The following is a 21,383-nucleotide window of genomic DNA, read 5'->3' on the forward strand; positions in this document are numbered from 1 at the left end:
GCATCTAAACCTGTGCCAAATTACATTTAAAGCCTGCTGTGTCAATGGTTGTTCTCTCAAACACTGGAAGAGTCTTTTTTATCACTATGCAAGGACATACTAACCCCGCACTGATCGCTACATTTCTAGCAGTTGTAGCCCTTTCATTGATCTCTGTCATGTGCAGAAAAAGAGCACAGATTGTTTGTCACAAGAGGTTTCACTGTAAGTGATAATAAATAATAGTAATAATAAATTAACTGACCAACTGCAAATAATATCAGAAGCATCATATAAACTCTGATATTTTATTGTACAAGTCCAAGAATATACAAAGATAAATACAAATAAATTCTCATTTCCAACAAGCACAGGATCATTATTTTGCTCCAGCTTTTGTCTGTGGGTCCTTGGCAGCACAGCGGGACTGAAATGCACTCAGCATCTCACTGCTGGTCAACTTTGCTCCCTTCATCACCAGCTTCTCTCCATCTACTGTAGTAAAAACAAAAAAAGGAAAAGACATAATGAGTCATAATAACAAAATAAGTAAAGAGTACAGGAGGGTAGGAAGTTGACTGAACAAAAGTCAAAAACACAATAGAGCTCCTCCATACACTGTTCTGCTGACCTATGGCAGACATCTGTTCTTAAAAACTGGCCATCCGCAAGTACTGAGAGGACCGCTGACAAAATACTCCATTAAAGTACAAAACAGAAACATGCATACTTATACAGTCATTGTGACATCCTGAAAGTTTAATCTTATGATATTGTTGCTGGTGTTGCTGTACATCATGGTTTTCTCAGTATGTCTTCCAGTAGGTGCTCCTGATGATTGGTTGCTTTGTTTACTTACAGCAGATGTAGGATGTTTTATGTTAAATTTCTCTTCATATGTAACAAGTCATTATCTGGTTTCTCTGATTCAGTTTACGTTTCTTTCTATCTGTTGTGTAGCTCTACTCCTTCTTTTCTTCACTTTCGCCCTCTTTCCTCTCTTCACACTTTCCATTCCTTTGTTTCCTCTCATCAGGGTAGGATAAACATGTAGCATTGTAATTACCAAAATAAAGATGAATGCTTAAAGATCAAGGGGCACTTTAAATCCACAACACTCCTTTTTTGCAAAGTAAATGTGGTCAGCACAACACGGTAACCAGGCTACCTTTCCGCTTGCTCCCATACTGGACAGGAAGAGTTTAAAAACAGAAGAAGTGCAATGACAAAGGAAGTTTAAATAGTTTCTAAAACAAAAAGTTTCCCTGGAAACTTAGCTTTGTGATGGTCTGTATCCAACTCTACTGAAACACTTTTGCGGACTAATTGTGCCTAACCTGCACCTTGAACACAAGACCCAGATCTGAATTAGTGTTTTTGTTCCTTGAAAAAAACTTTGGGCCAATGAAATGTGCCTTTGTTTGAAATGCGCCCACAAAAATTTGGATGCTGATAAAGAAACTACAGATTCAGATTTAAGACAAACACAGTTAAGAAGATAACAGGAAATTTAACTGCACATTCAGCCATAATCATCATGCTGTATGTGGAGCATTATAATGTCCCAGCCAAGTGAGTGTATGTGATCATTCTTACCATAAGTTATGTCCACGACAGGCTCAGACTGGTCGTGTTTCACCATGGAGATCACCTCACAGTTTATGTTGGTCGCTCGGACCTTCTCTGAGGCTACTTTGGCCAGGAATTCCCTTTTAAGCAGAAAAGATAGCGCACATTAGCTCTGATGGAGTAACAAAGTACATTTCTTCAAGAGTGTTACGTTCAATCTTAAATGCTGCATCATACTTAATGCAGGTAGGAGATACCATGTAATATTTTCTACTTCAGTAAATTTATCAAATGGTAGCTACTCATTTAGAAATATGATGCTGACATCACGAGTTAGTTTGTTCAGATGCCATATTGTTTTAGTGATTGCCCTAGGGCAGGGATCCTCAATCCAGCTCCCAGAGGGCCAGTGTCCTGCAGGTTATCCAAGTGTCTCTGTTGGAACAACAGACAACAGACTAACTTCCACTCTGAAACGGCAGGATCAGCCTCTCGCGTCATATCTCAGTCCATTTCCCACTCCCACAACCCAACGCTAAGCACAATGTTTATAGCTGTGTACATTAAAAAAAAGTTGACTTTTACTCCATTCACATCTGATTCAACATAAAAGTGTTCCTCCTTGTCAGATTTAGAGCAACATTTGTGCATGTTAACCTTCTAAAGTTGATGCAATGCTCACAAATCTTTCAAGACAAATGGAAAAAGAAAACAAAAGTAAAAAGCCAATTAAACATCCAGCTAAGTTTAATTAACAGATTTGGCTTCTTTGGAGAAGAGTCCCTCAAACTCTGTTCAGATTCTTTAAATGCTCTCTAAAACATAACATCAGCTTTGACTGGGAAGCTGGAAAAAACCCTCTAAAAACATGCATGCCCACTTTCTTCTCTATGCACAGCTTCAGCTTGTGTGTGTACAAAACACAAACTTCAGAGGTTAAACTTTGTCAGTGATTTGAATTGCTAGTTAGAGGACGATGATCAACCTTTTGGCATTTCATGCTTTTAAAATTAAATAACTACATCTAATGTCGGAATTTCAATAGAAAAGTTGTTGTATGCAGTTTGTCATTTTGTCATTTAATTCTTCTGCACCCCCCTGTTTATATTTTGACTGCTTTTGGGGGTAATAGGTAGTTTAAGTACAGGTGCTTACAGGTTCAATGTGCACGTTTCAGCTTTCTAACATTATATTTGTGGTTTTGTCACAACACAAAGCGGAAGACCATATTTTAATTGTTATTCACAAGTTCACTAAATGTGACTTTGGGTAAAATACATGTACGCTGGCTGCATAACAAGTGAAAAGATATTTTAGACTAAGCTAGTCTTTGACAGTCGAAACATTGTCGCTAAAAGTCCCGTTGTTTTTTTCATAATACGGCTTTATTCCCCAGTTCAGTCACACAAAGCAGCAGCTGCAGCATTTAACACGCATTTCTTACCGTGTGGACCGGACATTGGATTCAAACGGACAAAACTGAACTATTATTTGCTTCACAGCCTTGAGGACCACGGTAGCTTTCCCGGGAGCCGCCATGTTTTTTAGTGCAGTGACCTCCAACCTCGTCCGGGAGTGAAGCCCCTCGTAGCGGCCACTAGGGGGCACCAGAGGATAATACTTCACCATGCAGACCAGCTCAGTGAAGACAGTAAACCATTATAATAGAGCTTTATGGGGCTTTATAATGATAATTTGTTTTCAGTTATCATCTGCATCTTGAAATGTTCTGATTCAAGAAGGAATGCTGCACAAGCGATGATCCCTCACATCCTCTACACAACACAGTGAAGAAACAGCAGAGTGTGTTCGGTGTGAGGCTTCGTCAAGTCCAATGCAAAACAGAAAAGTACTCGAGATCATTCGTGCCAACAGCCATCACCCTCTGGAACAAAGCAACATCATCATCATCATCATCATTATTTTCTCTTCTTTTTCTTTTGACTAATTAATTGTTATTGTTCTTAATTTAAAATAAAAGTAAATAAATAAACACAAGAAGTTTACAACAAAATTAATTTCTCACTGGGACTAATAAAGTTTTTTTTAAAAATTTTAAATGTACCTTCTTGAAATCATTCAAACCCTTGAAAAATAGAATTATAATATATCATTTTATTTTCTTTCATGTTCTCTCAGAATTTAAATAAAATACTCTTCATAATAGATGAGTAGATGTTTAAGAACCTTTAAACAAATTTGCAGAAACGGCACGCTTGGTCTAGTTGCCCGGAAGTTTGCATGATCTTGTAAGTGTGTTTGAAATTGTGTCTGTCTACCCTGGTCGGGTTGTACTGCAAGTTAAATTTCTTTGTACTGCAAAGCCAGTCCATAGACAATACATAAATTTCTGATTCTAATTCTGACTGAACAACCAAAGAAAATAAAAGAAAGAAATCAGAGGTCAGTGCTGGCAGTGTCCTCATTTTACAGCATCAATGTGTATTAGACTTCCTATTACTGTACGACTGTACTATATTTGCTTTAAAGTGACAATATCGTTAGCAGTTATAGTTGCTTATAAACAAAACAAGAGCACAACATTTAAAGCTGTTTTTTTTAATGCAACACAGTTACAGCAGATACACAAAGAGCTGCATCTTGTCCACAAAGACATGACAAAGCACATTAAAGCAAACTCAGAGGGAAACCAACTGTGGCATTTTCCTATAATCGTCGCTATGTCCCAGAGTGGAATTACATTAGAAGACTAAGGTGGGATATTGAAAGATGTGGGGGGGGTTGTCTGTCAGGGACTCGGTCAATATAGGAAATGATGCTCTCTAAATAGACAATCAGATAAGCACATTTCATAATCACATAGACAAGGTGGATGAGGAACATTCCCCAGCTTGACAAAAAACAAGTCAGAAGTTCTGTCAGAGTATAAAAAGGGAAATAACATGCATTTACATTTTGACTATGTTAGCACTCATTACATGAAATATGTCTGTTCACTGAAGGAATTTTACAGCATCAAATCAAAACAACTTTATTAGACGTTTAAGTAGAAAGAATTTTCAAATAGAAATGTGGTTAAATATTTGTTTAGATTTGTTTTTTCAATCCAAACCTGCGTTAAATGTGACTTCAGCATTTCTTTTTTAATTCATTCTGACTTTGCAGCAGTCAGATGTTTGACAAATGACTGAAAAGAAGAAAACATTGCACCATGATCTTTTCATCGACTCATTCTCTGTTGAATCTTACCCCAACATTTGCATTCGCTTGACGTCTGCTTACAGCGGAATATTTTTAGAGCACTGTTTTTCTCAGGGTGTGCAAAAAAAGCAGATGTGTTATTCTCAGATCAACACACCCTAGTTTATACGATTAAACCTGACTTTAGCGCCTCCAGTCTTTCCCGAACATCTGACGGTCAGGCCCAGCCTGTGACAGTTGGACTGCGGGGGTCTAAATTTAGACATGAGGCTTCTGAAAGGCAAAAGCATTTCCTCTACACACCCCACATGCACCAGATACACAAACACTGCAAGCAGCTATAGGAAACTCTATGTACGGTGACAGCAAAGTGTGTGTATGTGTGTGTGTGTGTGTGTGTGTGTGTGTGTGTGTGTGTGTGTGTGTGTGTGTGTGTGTGTGTGTGTGTGTGTGTGCATGGGGTGTGTGTGTTGCTCGGAAACAATGAATGCTCAAGGGGATGTTTGACCTGAAAGGAAAACAAGTAATTGTCTTGGTGCGGGATTTCATCCATCAAGGTCTCTGCCTAGGCACAATGACATGTTATAAAATGCTGTTTAATGGAAGCAATGGTTCTGACAAGTAAGTCATGTCCTTTAGCTCTATGTGGCTCTACCAGTGGAGCTCCTTTGTCAGGGCGTACAGCTGTAAGTCTACTGTAAAATGGAGTTGTTTTTCACAGCTATTCACACCATTATTCTAAACTGTCTAGACTGGAGGCCGTGATGTTATCAGCTTTAAATATGGAAAGTCACTCAGGAAAATGCATTGGAAAACACAAGTGACTGATCCCCACAGGGGTTTCACATAGCTATACAGGGAAATTCACCTCGGGAGAAACGGTATAACCTCTGGAGACTACTTGCCATGTTGCAGCACTTCTATTTTGCTGTCATAGTTTTCTCCTCTGGAAGTCTTATGAATCATAAGGGCGCTCCCACATGTGTCACTTCACAAAATCATAGTTTTGGACTGACAACACTGGAACAAATAAGATGGTGCTTTCAGAAGATTCACACGAGTGTATTCAGTTTAGTCTTTATTATTCTTCTCAACAACTGCTTAAAAATAAATTAGCATAAAGCTCATAAATCATGAAACTCATAAATGAATAACAAACAAAAACATTTCCTATCCACTCCCTCTCTGGCAATATGTTCTTGTAAAGCTACTATTATGAAACTTGCAAAAAACCCTACACGACTCTGTCATGAACAAAAACACACAGAAGAGCTTTTAGAAAATTCAAGACCCCATTTTTCGATTTTTCACATCTTCTTTGTTTTCAAATCATGGGTTTTATATGCGTATACCATGTTCAAAAATCAAGATAGACCAAAGCTCACACTAAAATGAATAACCCTCTTCCTGAATAGCCTGAGATGCATAGTTTGTAATCCAGGATTTTTCTTTCCCTGTACCGTGCAGGAAACATTTCCACAAGGCCTGCTGAGCCCTAAACATTGAACAAAGAAGGAAAAGTGTCTCGTGTTCAGCCATGTTTGACCATTCAACTAAAGATCATAGCAGACTGGGCCCTTTTTGAGAAAGCTTTTGAAGGGTATTATATCACCTCAGAAAACAACTGACCTGCAGCAACTCAGACCTAAACAAGCAAAGCCAAAACCCGCAGTGCAGGTTTTTAAAAAGCTCATAAATCTCCTTATTTTGGATAAAATAGACCAAATTGGACTCTTTAGTAAACCCTTTCTTTGTGGGAGTCTTTTCAACAACAGAAGGTGCATTATTCACTATTCAGTGGGAGGAAAGCTTGAGCTTTGCTGTCTTTGAAAGTAAAATGTTTGCAAGTTTGTGTCCATGCTGCAGGCCTTGTGAAAATTAACTAAAATGAAAACAAATGTTGGGTGTTCTGGTATGTATATTAACACAGTGACATGCACTGGATTTGTCTTAAATGTAAATAAAATGCAAACATTCTTACATATCACTGTGAACAGAAAGTCCCTGCATGTAAAATACAATGTGTTTGTATTATTGTGCAGCACAGTCTGAATCATAGCTCATTTCCATATATTCTGTCAGGAAATAAGGTTTGTGATTTATTGAAACACATACAAACATTAATGGGAATTGAGTAAATAATGCAAAATGAACGAGAATAAAATTTGTGTAATTCTAACTAGCTTGAAATTCAATATTTTCTATGGCCAAAACTATTTTTAACACCACTTGAACCATTTTATTCAAGCTTCATTGAAATATTTTAAGTTGTCTTCATAAATAGTTCTCCAGACTTCTTAAAGCCAATTTAGTTGCTTTTTGTTCCATTAGATGAGTCTAAAAGATGAGTACTTAATGTGCTTTTTGTGCAATTTAACATTTCTCCCTGTTCCCTTAATGATCCTTAATAATGACTTATGACCTCCTTTCCATAAAAACCTTTTCTGATTATGCCTCTACATCTATCAACTGAAGGTCCAGATGCACCTCTCAAGTCTGTTTTAGATTTTTTTTTTTTTTTTATTATCTTGACATCACTTTCTAAAACTGCTTGTTTGCTGTATATAGCTTTTATGGCTTCCTCTTCTTATTTTGTCCTCCACTTGTACAGTATCCTCAATTTGATTTTAGGAGACGCAACACACTTAGCTGATATATGGAAAGTTTTCAGTTAATTTAAATAATTTTTAACTTGAGAACTGAACCAAATAATGTGTCTTTGCTTCAGGCTGCTAATAATAAAGTGCTTAAAGATTCAAGTGATTTATCACTGGTTTTTAATTTCAGTAAGGGACTTTTATAATTGAATGATATGACAACGTTAAGCTTAAATAAAGCATTCTTCTGAAAATAGCCAGATGTAAAGTTTGAAACTGAATGAATAAGCAGCTATTGTCCATGGAAAAACTCCTGGAGCTGGAACTCTTGGAGTATTACTCCAGCAATAGCAATAGAAGACAAAAAATAGGTTATCTAAAGAAGTCTGACTATTTTGTATAAAAATAGAAACAAATGAGTAGTGGCTTAAGATTTTTACACATTTCGGACTAATACAAAGATAACCTGCAGATCATTTGACTGAAATAACGCCCCAAGTCTCACATAATCTGGACATGAAACACGTTCACTACATTTCCCATGAGGCTTTGCGCGGCTGCGCTCCGGCTCTCCTCCTCCCACCGGCGCGCGGGCAGGCTTCAGTCTGGCACAGAGCAGCCACACAGCGGAGAACCGTGAGCTGCGAAGCTCCGCGTCTCTCCCGTCCTGATATGCGCGCAGGCTGCGAAGAGACTCGCATCTCCTCCCTTGCCCTCCTCACACATCACATCTCCCTCCTCTCTTTCACGTAGCGGCGGAAGGCTCGAGCGAACAAGCACGCGCACTTTTTTCTCTCCAACAGCCGCTGAATGCTGATGTTTGGGCAGCCGCTCAGTCCTTGGTAAGCGCTCGTTTCTTCTTCTTTACCTACGTGTGTAAAAAGTTGTTTTGTTTTTGTCAGTCAGCTTGGTGCGGGAGTGCTGTTGGCATGTGAGTGTGCGTGTGTGTTGGGGTGTGTGTGTGTGTGGAGGGAAAACTTCTCGGACTGAAAAAGGGGCACTTGAGTTGTGACTGCGGCAGCCTCGGTGGTCGCAGTGAAAGCAAATTTGGAGAAGTGACACAAGCATAGACGGATACTTGTTGCCCTGCGTAAGGACTTTGTTGTTTCCTGATTATAATAAACACTGCCAGACTGTCTGTATCGCAGTCATTGAATATTACTGATATTATACTTTTAAAAAATGTATTTGGCTTAAACTCCCTGATATAATACCACAGATAACTACAAAAAATTAAATATCTTAAAAAAAACAACAACTCAATAATTGAGGTTACAGGAAAACTAAAGAGGACAGAATCTGGCATAAAACGATGAGTTATTTATTAGACAAGATAAAAACAAACCTTAAGCTTTCCTCATACCTAATTTTTCCTGTTATATCAGTAAAGTCTGGCTTGTTTTTGGCTTGTTTTACAGCTACCAGAACATGTATGGGAGACTTTCAGATATTTATAGGAAAAGCTTATACTTGTTTTTATTTTTAATGAAAATCAACTTCCCCCCTTTGTATATTTTGTCACAGCCACAGCCACACACACACACACACACACATCATAACCATGTTATGTGCAGATAGTCATGCCTTTGGCTGCTTCTAAACCGTCTTGACATCCTTTGGCTTTTATAAACATCCTTCTTCATTGGTGCTGACATGAGTGGCCCCTCTTTTCCTCCCTCTTTACTAAAAGCCTTGATGCATGTGTGCCACCAAACATGCATGTTGTGTGAAGCTGATGAAGCAGGGGCACACACACACACACACACACACACACACACAGTTCTGCAACTTAAAAGGAACAAACGAAAATCTGTTCACCTGCCAAATAAACACCCTTTTCTCACACTACTGGTTCCCTGCTCCCATGTTCCCCTTCTCACACATAGGCACATAGGGCATAAAGAGCCATAGAGCACCCCCTCACACACACACATACACATACACACCCTCCTCCTGCTCCCTCCCTGCAGTCTGTGTTGATGTGCTAGGTTGTTGAATATGCTGGCAGATACCCTGCAGCAGGCTGGCTGTCAAACAACTTGATATTCACTTCAGCAAACACAATTTGCACTTTGTTTTAGCTTCCCTTTGCAGGCACAGCACTTCCTTGTGCTACATGCTAAACATTAATGATTTGTTCCCTCATGGCAGCATCTTTTGATAAAAACATGGTAAATGAATGCCCATTTCTGTTTAATAAAAAAAAGGAGACAGTTTAAGTAAACATGCCTAAAATGACTTCTACTTCCCCATTTCAGTCAACATTGAAGCCAAAGGATTCAAGCCATCTAAACAAAATCTTAACCTTGATTGATTTTGTTATCATGTGTACGTCTTAAGAAACTAGCTCCAGGCTTTTGCAGTTATTAACACCCACATGTCAGGAGGGTTAACCAAAAAAAAAAAAAAAAAAAAAAAAAAAGAGCGGGTGCTTGTGCGACTAAATCCCTGCCACTCTGTGAGCAACTGAATGGGAGCGAATGGCAAATGGCTTTGTGACAGTTTTAACTTCAGGGTATTCATAGTGTGCTGCTAATGCTGGAATTTGGATGGAGAGGAGGCTGGCTCTGTGCAGCTGTTGTGGGGAAGAAAGGAGATGAGTGAGGAGCGAAAGGGACAGGAGTCTCCGCTAAGCTGGGACATTACAGGAATGAAGGACACACTGCAATATGTGAATCAGTGTTAGCTTGTCAGCTGGAACCGGCTGAGATGTAAATAAGTGTCAAAGGGTCACCAAAAGATTTCTTCTCACAGTCTAGTCACAGGTTTATTAAAGCGGATATTTCAACCAGGTGAACTCAGATTTATCTGTGTGCTAAAAGTTTTTAGTTGATTGAAGTAAATGTCACAAATCTTTGCCAAACTGTGAACCTTCAAGTCAGAAAAAGGACTTTGTAGAAATTCGTTTGCATGCACGAAACCAGTGTGTTCTTTTCCGGTGGTGTTAGTTCGAACAGCTGCTTGTGGTTACACACTCATAATGTGTCTGAGAGCTCAGTTCTGCTCCCATGCTGGACCTGAACGTCCCGCTTCTTGAAGGATGAAGCAGAATCGCTCTCTGTCTGACTGCTATGCATGCTGAGCTCCATCACAGGCTGTCAAGATGCCGTTAAGCGGACTACACACATTTCACACTCACTTAGGCTTCAACAAGCAAGAAGCACCGTCCCCGTCATTGGAAGGCAAACGGTGGAGTGCTGGGTGTACATACCCAAGTTTTTAAGATTACCCAGAGAGATTGCTGTTTGACACCCCGGTCTGTTTGCCATGCAGACACCTCAAGGGTTTAAACCAAGGAAGGAGGTGTGTGCTGCGACTACCAATAAGTGTTGGTTAAATGGCAAGATTGCTTTGGATTTGGATGCATTCATTCTTTCTTTTTCTATACCGCTTAGTCCAGTTCAGCATTGCGGTGGTCTGGAGTTTATCCCAACAATTAGCAGGCATGAGGCAGGTTACATCCTGAACACGTCACCAGTTCATTGCAGTGCTTTTTAATTAAATTATGAAAATGGAAAAATGAACTTTTAGGTGCTGTTTTTCCCAAGAGTATTTCTTTCATTATTGATCTGGAACAGAGCAAAATGGAAGAGCTAAATGTAATTATTTCCCCATTAGAAGATTTTCCTGCTGTGTTGTGGAGAACAAGGTTTTAGAACAAACACAATGATTGAATTTACATGTTTTTGATGGATTTTCTCTCATCTTGCTGCAATACGTAATGGAAACAATCTAATTAGTCTTGTATGTAAGTTATTTAATAGATGGCAAAACATAACTTTGCGTTTTCCAGCTCGTCTCAGTGGGAACCCACTGTTGTCTGTGATCCGTTAGCAGGCAGCAAACTGTTGTGTAGAAATGCCGCTGCAGGATTACAGTTCATCAAGCAACCCCTGTTTGCAGAGTGTATATTCTGTCAACTTTGCATTCCCAGTAGTAAATATACTGGGGTTTCTGAGCTGATGGGACTGGATTTAAAGAGCCTCTGTTGTGATTATTTAAATAATTCATTGTTTTACTTTGAGGGTCTATGAACAAGAATTGTTTTACATATATTAATGTTTTAACATGCATACTTTTTCCTCTCATGCTTCACTTTTCTGCTGCATCTCTCATCACCTTCTGTCTTAATTCACCGTTTTAAGTCCTGTGTCTTTAAGACCCCACCACAATGCAAAAGACCCTCACTGCTTTAATTGAACTAATCCATCCATCCATCCATCCATCCATCCATGGCAACGACAAAACTGCAAACCTGATGCCACAGGCAGACTAGTGTTTTCTGCCTCTTTGACTTTTTTGTAGTATTACACGAGTCACAAAACTTTAAAGAAATTAGGTTCTATCATAGATTCCTAATCAGGAGCTAAACAAAGTTCTGGGGAAGATCCAGTTCCCCAAAAGCAGTCTTGGTAAAGAGTTCGTATAAAGTTCCCATTGCACACAAAAAAGGATGTGTACAAGTAAAGCCCTTTTAATAGAATGCTTCACCAGTATGTTTTTTTTAAACCCAGCTTCACGTGCAGTGATGGTAATTTATCTTCTGTTTTATTCTGTAATTCTGAGAAAAAGTCTGTAATTTCTGGAAAAATGAGAACTTACTGGAAGTGGGTAAACAATCATTAACCGTGCGCTCTAGCCAAAGCAGAGGCGGCTGTTGAAAGGTCTTTGTGCTCTGTTTGCAGAAAGTTCAGAATGAGATATGAGACAGAAGCTGATTCAATTAGACAGCATCAAAGAGACCAAAGAAGAGAGAAGCTATTAGCAAAATGAGGAGAATAACAAATTAGAAACCAATTCCAATAATAGAAAAAGATGATATTGATCCACAGTGAATGAGTCGAGCTATCTCTGGTCCTCTTATCTGGCTTTTTTTTTTTTTCTCCACAGCGTGAAGGACATGTTGTATGCATTTGTTTTAATCATTCAGTTGATTGTGATTGTTAGAGCATCCAAATAGTCTTTCCTTCAGAAGGAACTAAAGTACAGAAACGTCAAAGGATCTTTAAAACCTTTCAAGCCTCATTTTGCTTATAAATGCAAATTCTAACAATGAGTAAGAAAAGAAAAAGACAGCTGATGTTTTTATTTTAAACTTGCTTTCTGTCACATCACTTATTCAAAGCAGAGAAGCAGACTGAAGGCTGATAAATACTCAGCGAGAACCTTTTACTCGTTCAGGAGGACACCAAAGCAAAATGGTATTATTTTGTTCTAGCAGATGCGGTTGGAGGTATCTTGAGGCCTGTTCAGCCCAGCAGAACTTCCTTCTTATGGGGCTCCGAGAAGTATTGTGTGGTTAGTCGGACATTTGAGGTGGTCTTGGTTACCGTGGAGAAGCACGAAGCAGACAGTTGTCGCATCTGCATTTTTGCTGATGCAAGGTTAAACGGATAGTTTTAATATCTAATTTGAAGAGGTGAGAAGTGTGAAAATGTATGCAACAAACCGCCGCATGCACAATCCTGCCCTGCCACAAATGAAGTTGCTTCTTAAATATGAAATAGCTGGCTCAGTTGTTCATTAAATGCACATAAAAACACAAACACCGCCTGCTATAAATTGACTGGACAAAAACAAACTTTTTTTTCTTCTTCTTGCAGTCTGGAGAACAAAGCAAAGTTGTCGCTTCTTGCTGCGTACGTATCAAGCTTTAATGATTTGACTAATTAAAATATTTGAGCCATAATAAATCTCTTCTTGCCAGAAATGTGGTCAGGCAGGCTAAATCTTATGTCTAGTAAGCTGTCAGGCTGGTTTTTTTTTTTTAATTTTTTTTTTTTATTAAAAGCATTAGATAACATAGCCTGAAATTTCTGCTTCAAAAGTGAAAGCATGCTCATACAGATCATGTTCCACCTGAAAACCAGATGCCTTAGACAAGAAGCGGCTGAGCTCATTATGCAAGGATATTGAGCTTGGGAATCTCACGCATATGTGTGTGTGCTTTTGCAAACAGCTTGTCTGTCATTGATTAAATCAAACTTGTTTGTCCTGATGGGCGGTCGCTGGAATCCTGCCTGATCATGCCCTCGAATAAAACATTTTAACCACACAAATTAATGAGAAACAAGTAAAACAGCAAATAGACATATATAACAGTAGCAACCTTGATTTTTTTCTTACTAATGCACTGATACAAACTTCTTCAGTGTATGAACATGCATACACAATCTAGAGGTCATTAGCCAGTGTTAAACACTTGATTTGCTATCATTTTCTGTTTGAGTGCACATTATTTACCTATTAATACATGCAGGAAACAAACATAGTTACCTCAGAGTGGCCCTTGGCATTTTCTTCTTGCATAATGGAGACTTTTAACTTGCTAGTGACTAATGCACTTCTCTACAGTGTGGAAACTGACCTTACTTGCTACAGAGAGCAAGTAAACAGCAGGGGTACAGTTAATTGAGATTACCAGCATGGAAGCTCTGAGGGAACATCAAATACCCCACTAGAGTTGTGGGGAACAGAAGTAGTTATATATTCTCCCCCCTGTTGGCAGAGTCCATGTCAAGGGGAAGTTCAGGAAGGTGAAATAACTTGAATTCTGTTAAACTTTTATTGCTGTGAATGTAAAGAAGAAACTCAACTCTACTCTGGTTTCTGTCTTACTGCACACAAACCATCTGTTTGTTTTCTTAACTCAAAAGTTTGTGTCACGACAAATCTGTCTCCATGACAACCTTGCAAACTATGCCTTGTCAGGATGGTGGTGTGATGCACTTTTGTTGTCCTATAAGAGCACCATGAAGCAAGTTAGCCTTGAGAATGATCTTGTTAAACTCGGATGCTTAGAGAGAGACTTCATGACGGCCCGCCACGTTATCGTCACTTGACTTTCAGCTTTGCAGGGAGTCTCGGTTTTATCAGATTTTGAGGTTTCCTTTTGAGATTTCTTTCGCAGTACCGGTAAATCTGACTTTGGCTGATGTTCAAAGGAAAAACATTGAATGAAAAAATAACTCTGATGCAGAAACATCGGTTTCCAACAAGTTCAGTTTTGCATTTTTAATTTCACGTTTGAGTTATCGTTTTTCACTTGAATGCTTAATTAGATACCAACTATCTTCTGTTACTGTTACTTCCTGTTTTTTAAATCTAATGGAAAAATCCAAGGACAAGCAACATTGTAATAATATGGGCCCAGATGTGTATGGGAAGTGCAGTTCTATTGATTTACACCATGATCTTTAGCAAATATAAGTGGCTGAAACATGCTCTGCAAGTCCCCCATGTAAAAAGGCTCCAAACCAATGACTTAATCTTTAACAGCAAGCTGAGAGTGGAGTGGGGTGAGGTTGCAGGAGGTGATGGACAGTGGACATGGGTGAGTGGACAGAATGTGTGTGGACTGTCCCTTCACCTTGGTGTAAAATGCTGCTGATGCTGCAGGCGTACACACACAGTTGCACACTGCAGGAGTGGGGTGTTATCATGTTGCCCAGGGGGAGAATCCTCATCTTACTCTCTGCTGGGTGAAGCACTGCAGGGAGACTGCAAGCACACGTGCTCACACACACACACATACACGCATACATGCACTCAACTTCTGCACATACCAATCGTTATCTGTATTCCAAGCAGCACACTCATGTTTTGCCTTTCTGAGACTACTATCTATCTTTTTGTTAAATCATTTTTTTCCTCCTGCTGCGCTTGGCTCCAAGGTGGACCGAATCTTGAAAATGTTCCTTGCAAGATTATTGAAGATTTAGTTAATGAGTTAATGATTGCCACTACTTCTGGGTTGTACTGACAGGCACGCATCACAAATGAATGTATTGCAGGTATTAAACTTGCAAAAATAGTTTTAACAACTACCATGCAGGATATGTCTGTGTCCACATTGCTGTGGGGCCTGCTAAGATGGACCAGTTTTCTATCATTTTAATTCTGCTACTGTTTTTTAACATTTCAATCATTGTAAGTGTTACATGCTTAGTAGTAGTACTTTGGATTTAGTAAGTGGGTAGTATTCATAGTACTGGGAACCAAACCATCTGCTTCATAGAATCATATTTAGGCCAATTCCAGCTTCTCCTCTTAGCCTGACTCATCTGTTCGCCCCCTTTCCTTCAGGGATCAACAGTGGGTTGGCCATGTAGTTTTCAACTTGGGTCATGTGCATGAGTTAATGGCTAACTCTTAATATGTTAAAGAAAAAGGGCACCTTACCTTTAAAAAGAGAAGTAAAGTTTTAAGTTGTATTTTTGATTGATATGTTTTTACAGTGACATGACAGTTTTATGTGTAGAAGCAGGAGGTGTACCCCCAATTTCCATTGGGCGTCAATGTGCAGCGACAAGGAGCACCTGCAGGTGGTCAGAACATGGCCTTCAACCTTTATGTGTCCCTTCTACATTTCTGGAAGGTTTTCATTGGGTTGATGTTCAAGTGATGATGTTCAGGAGTTCAACATAATGTCCTCAGAAGGAAGTAATGCATGTGTGGTTTTCTGGAGCTGGTTAGGGGTTTTAATATTGGAGTTATGAGTTTAAGTATCGGTACTTGGAGATACTCTGATGTGTCTGTGTAAATGTGTAACATTTCATTATGTGTTTTTCTTATTTGCATTTGTATGTTTTTGTATGAATAGATCATAGCAACAAGGCACACACTTTGCTGTGCTTCAAGGGGATTGTTTTCTTCTTTCTTGTGCTGTGAGATGACTGATGGACAGCTCAGTGGATTGGTTGTCATCTATCATCCAGGACCTCAGGCTATCTAACACCATTTTACACTTTCTCTCTCTAACGTCCCCCTGCTGTACTCTTTGCCTCTTTGACCCTAATACACAGTTTAGTTCTTCTTCTCTGCAGTATAGCCTTTTTTTCCTACCTCCACCTGCTCTTTTTCTTCATCTTATCTTGCCTTGCAATCCTCCTCTTCCTCTCTGACCTTCTCTCACCATGCCTCACAGTTTGTCTGCTTTCTGTTCCTCTTTCTTTCTTGTCATGTCTCTTTAACCTTCCTCCTGGTGCCTTTCTTATTTTTTCTTGTTTTAGTTTATAAAAATGTCTGAACACAGTTTGACATAACGTCTTACATATATATACACAAAGACAGTGTGTCCTGCTTGCAATTAAAATGTACCTCCCTCTTCCTTTTGCCCAAGCAAGCTCATAATAGGAAATGCCCATGTTATCTCGTTGGGTACCGGTGTATTAATATAAGCCGTAGACAAACAAGGTGTGGATTCGTGCTCTGCTGTGCCCTTGCTATGTACAAGGCTGATATTAGATGGTCAACCGTTTTAAGTGATTTTACTCACCAATTTTGTGTTTGTTAATGCAGTAATGAAGGTTAAGAAGAGGTAAGATAGTGATAGAAGAATAGAAAAGCAGTCTGGTGTCAGTTTTGAGAGTCTTTGAGGCTTTTTTTTTGTTTGATTTTTATGGAGACAAGGCCAAGTGTGCAGACAAAGGCAAATGTGTGAGGTATCAAAATTCAAGAACCCAAAGTTAAATACTAAATATAACAGTGGTTCCCAGCCTATTGTATAGCACATGTGATGATCCCCTTTTATTCATTTTGGGATCTGGATTAAAAAGTTTAGGTGTCCAGTTTAAGACACCAGTTCAATGTGAACAAAATGGCCCAAAAAGAATCTTGAACAAAACACACTTAAACTTGTCTCTGTGTGGACACGGTCCTAATTTGTTTTTTTGCTTTTTTGACCACACTGGTTCTGAATGGTCAAAGCTCTGGAGACCCACTGTGCTCTATTGGGGACCACAAGTTGGGAACCACTACCATTTCAAATAAATCTGTGCCTGCGTGTTAGGAAAAAAAAAAAAAAAAGAAGTAAAAAAAAGTTTTATATAAACAAACATCATTAGTTTCAAAATAACATCCACTACATGTCTTCATACAATAAGCACATCTGAATATTTTTTGGAAGTGTCATGATTAATTTATTTGAGATAAATTGCACCAGATTGAACTGTTTCAGGAGGGGAAAAAAAACCAGCCAGTGACAGTGACAGTGAAATCCAGACCTTCCTAAGCATCAGGTATTCCTGATGAGATGACACTCCCATCCTAGCTTCCAGCTAGATGCCCTTAAATTTCCCTGTTATTCTTTTGTAGATACATTTGCAAATACAGTTTTAACGTTGAGTAGAATGTGTGCAGTACTCTACAATGGTTGGTTGTTTTTTTCCTCAGGGTTTTGACCATTGAGAAGGATAGAATATATCAGTATCCCAGTTAAAGTCCCAGCTGAGATGAATTACGTACTGAGCTGGCAGCATTAACTTGGTGACAGTTAAGATGCTAAATAACTAGCAACATCCAGTTACTCATACTCAATGTTGTTGCTAACCATTTCTTCTTTTCTTCCTCTTTTTTTTTTTTTTTTTCTTTAAAGTTTTCTATTGATACCAAAATGGCTACCAAGCTAGTTTCTGTTCCCTGACAGGTCAGCTCTGTTGAAACAGCTCATTTCTGGTCAGACTGGTTCACTGTCTTGTTTCGTGTTTGTGTTTTTTCAGATCTTGTTGCAACCTAATCTAGGTAACTGAGCCTTATTTTGATAAAGATGTTATTGTATGAAATTTCTGCCCTTTATTGGCGTTTTCTGTTTAGTATGATCACTTAATCACTTTAGGCTATTATCTGGCTGACGGGGGGGGGGGATTATGGCCTGTTGTTTATTTATTTATTTACTTAGCCTTAAAGACTAGGGGTGGGAGATTGAATAAAAAAGAAATGAATATCAGGATTTTTGCATCATAATTTTAAAATAATTGTTTTATGTTTAAAAAAAATAAATTTTTCCTCAAATAAAAATTTTCCATTATAATTTTTTTTTGTTTTGTTTTTATTGATCTTTCTACGAGCCTCACGGTGCAATGGTATTTAGCACTGTGGCATCACAGCAAGAAGGTCGTTGGTTTGATCCTTGGCTGGGGCGAGGTTTGAACGGTGGCCTTTCTGTGTGGAGTTTGCATGTTCTCCCCGTGTATGCGTGGGTTCTCTCTATTGAATCGGCACCAAAAAAATCGGAATCGAATTGGGACGAAAGCATATCGTCACAGCCTTATTAGTGGTTTTTCATGGCATAGATGGTATTTGTCAGTGGGTTTTGTGTCACAGTGTGGTACAAACCATTTTTTTCATGACAGTGAAGAAGGGTGTCGACCATCATTGGGAGTTTTCACTTATTGCTACTTAGTTTTTGTGCATTGGTTTGTTTGCTCGCCAGAGAGCTTGACATATGATTGTGTGTTTACGCATGAGACTGATTTAAAGATGCTTTCTGTTACCTGATGGGATTGTTTCTACGGCATTCAGAATCTTTACCCTGTTTCCCTCTGTTTTCCTACTCCAAGCGCCTCCTTCCTGCCACACATAAAACCTTCCCATGAATAGGTTGGTGCGCCTCCACTGGCTGCAGGAAAATACATTTCTCTCCCCAGAAGGACACAGTGGAAAGAGCATAACAGAATTTAAAACTTGACAGAAAACAACAGGACAGAAACATATGAAGACCGATTGTAGCCCAAACAAAGAATTAGTCCTGAATAAATGAGTAAATAGAAATGGAAAAAAGATGTTTGAGCCAAGTGGAAGGACAAAGAGCTGATTGTTGAACTAGACTAAGGGGGCTTTTAGTTCCTGGACAGTTTGTCCCTGATGTTTTTTTAAAATTTATTTTTCTCCAATTAGATTTCCAGATAAAACATTAAAGGATTTGGCAAACTCACAAGGGTAATGATTGCTGAACCGCCTGCTAAATTTAAACAGCAATATTTGCATTTATTAAACTTTTCAGCTCTGACTACGCTGAGTATATCAGGACAAGATATACAACAATCCCCCTCATTTTTGTTTGTTTGTTTGTTTTTTTGTTTTTCCAGCTCAATTTATCATCTTTAATATTGGAGCTTACAAATATCTTGTGGAAGGACACAGAACTTCTTGCTTTGAAGCAAACGTTGCATAACAGCAGCTTCTTTTTAGATGTGTGAACGTACACAGCTGCCTATAAGTAATAACATTAAATCTAGAGCTGCCTAAACGTCCTGATGACCATGTAAACACTGAAAATGGAATTTCTTCTGTCAAGATATAGCAACACACTTCTTTTTGTTTCATTTTATGTGCAGGCACTAACTCACAATTATACATATATTTGCTGACAACCAACAACTTTTGTCAACATGGCAGAAAACCGTTTTTTCTTCAGTAACTTCCTTTTGTATTTGTCTATAAATTCACTAATCTTTTTCTCTTCCCATTTTGAAATTATATTTCTTGTGAGGTATAAAAGTATGTGAGCATTGAGGGATTAGTTTGTTTATTGCAGATATTTGTAGACCAGTGTTCATCATTTTCAAAAGAGGAAACGCAGAAGTGTATGTCCGGCATCTGCAAAAAAGATGTATACTTATATTCTCATTAAAGGCCCAAAATGATGGAAGAAGACTTTAAGGATGAGAATATTAATGACTAAATACAATAATTAGTCTTTAGTTTACTCTGTCAGGTCTCTGCTTTTCTTGTGTACTTTTATTTTGATCGAGGATGAGAGAAGTACATTCTCAGTTTAGGGAGTAGCCACGTTTAAAAAAAAAAAAAAGTGCCGACAAAGCTTAAGCATTCAAGTTGCTGTGCGGAAGCAGCAGCTTTTTCTTCCGTCAGTGGGAGTAGGAATTTTGACTGGAGGAAGAAAAAGGTGGTTTACCTTCCAGCTTCTGGTAAGGGAAAGGATCTGAGCGAGCCAGTGAGGGAAGGAGAGAAGCATTGAGCTTTTTAAAGAGAGAAGAAGTGAGCCTGAAAAATAAACGGACCCACCTCAGCAGGGTGCTCTGCTGAGCTGCAGTGAGCATAACATTTCACGACGAGAGCCAGGACTCTTTTCCATGAAAAACGAAGAGACTGGGGGAAAGGAAATGATGGAGGGGGTGAGGAACGTTGGAGAAAATGAGGAATTAATGGGCAGGGGTGAAGATGAAAAACAGTTGAAGGGAAAGAATTGCAGATGAAAATAAGAAAAGACCGATCAGAAAAAGTGACAGAATGTAGAAAACAGATTGTCAGCATTAATTTCCAATAGAGAGCTGTAACTAAAAGCATTCATATGTTTTCTAGACCGGTTTGTCCGGCTCTGGGTTGGAAAACTTCAACATCCTAAGCACAGAGTCGAATCATTCAGGAGAGTTTGCATATTCAGAGGAATTTAGAAATTGGTGAGTGGTGCTGAGGACACAAGTCAGTGGCATCTCTTAGACAGACCGGGAATGGGTATGAGTTTGCAGGAAATCTAGGTTATAACACGACCTTTTTAATACAGATTGTGCAAGATGATCTTGAATATTCCTGACATTCAAATATCTTCCAATCTAACACCATCCTTCTTGCCAGTTTTCCTAATCCTATACAGACCCTTAAAAAAAAAACACATGAGCCCGTCTAAAAAGATGTGTGTCACAGGAAGGTTATTAAATTAATAATGAAAAAGGAATAGGTGTGTTCAATCTTATTGCCGACTGAAGCAGAGGAGATTTAAGAGATTTATACATATATTTACATTAAAAAAAAAAACAGTGCAGCAGTTATCAAGGACTAAATCCTGATTGTACCCTTTCCATTTGAGGCTTTATTAAAGGGTTTTTATGACATGTCAAGGTCCTTAATAGTGTCTTTGCACCTTATAAACAGAAAGATTATGTCTGTCATCTGTCCTCTGTTTCATTTTTCACTGAATGACAGTTGGAATGTGTGTCAGTGTCTTAGTGGTTTATCATTTGTTTGCTTATCACCAAGTACTCCTTTAATCCCCTAATCCGACTACAGTGTATCATCAGCACCACTAAAAGGTACTGAAAGAGTTGCATGGCTCTTTTTCACCATAAAGGTTATTAACATAAGATGGTTATAAAAAAAAAACCGTGTTGTCACCAGTTAATGCATAGCATTGCACTCTACACTTTCTCAGATTTAAAAAGATGTTCAGGTAGTCTTTTTTTAACAGGTTATGCTGCAGGAGGAAATGCTCAGATGAGGCATTTTTTTCCTCTTTTTTTTTTTCCCCTCACCTTGTCATCAGTGATTCAGTTTTTATGT

The 21,383-nt window shown here is 38.7% G+C and overlaps 2 protein-coding genes across 2 annotated transcripts in view; one reads left to right on the forward strand and one right to left on the reverse strand.

Annotated features, from left to right (window-relative positions):
- Positions 1 to 273: 273 nt before the first annotated feature.
- mrpl53 (mitochondrial ribosomal protein L53) lies at positions 274 to 3,088 on the reverse strand. Its single transcript, XM_079258982.1, has 3 exons — positions 2,993 to 3,088; positions 1,576 to 1,688; positions 274 to 474 (listed from the first exon to the last, which is right to left on the reverse strand). The coding sequence occupies exons 1-3, from the start codon at positions 3,085 to 3,087 to the stop codon at positions 359 to 361; spliced, it is 324 nt and encodes a 107-aa protein (XP_079115108.1). The 5' UTR covers position 3,088; the 3' UTR covers positions 274 to 358.
- Positions 3,089 to 7,940: 4,852 nt separating this feature from the next.
- Positions 7,941 to 21,383, forward strand: part of pag1 (phosphoprotein membrane anchor with glycosphingolipid microdomains 1) — a 55,952-nt gene continuing 42,509 nt past the window's right edge. The window contains exon 1 of the mRNA XM_079258443.1: positions 7,941 to 8,149. The gene's annotated coding sequence lies outside the window, so the exon portion shown is untranslated. The remainder of the gene's footprint in view (positions 8,150 to 21,383) is intronic.

The sequence above is a fragment of the Telmatherina bonti genome (genome assembly GCF_933228915.1).
Source record: "Telmatherina bonti genome assembly, chromosome: 19".
Taxonomy (NCBI): domain Eukaryota; kingdom Metazoa; phylum Chordata; class Actinopteri; order Atheriniformes; family Telmatherinidae; genus Telmatherina; species Telmatherina bonti.

Bases quoted from the DNA above. Each gene is read 5' to 3' on its own strand.
- mrpl53 (XM_079258982.1), bottom strand. From the start codon at position 3,087: ATGGCGGCTCCCGGGAAAGCTACCGTGGTCCTCAAGGCTGTGAAGCAA. The intron at 1,689-2,992 runs GTAAGAAATGCG...TCTGCTTAAAAG, and splicing joins TCCAATGTCCGGTCCACACG to GGAATTCCTGGCCAAAGTAG. The intron at 475-1,575 runs GTAAGAATGATC...TTTTTACTACAG, and splicing joins TGTCGTGGACATAACTTATG to TAGATGGAGAGAAGCTGGTG.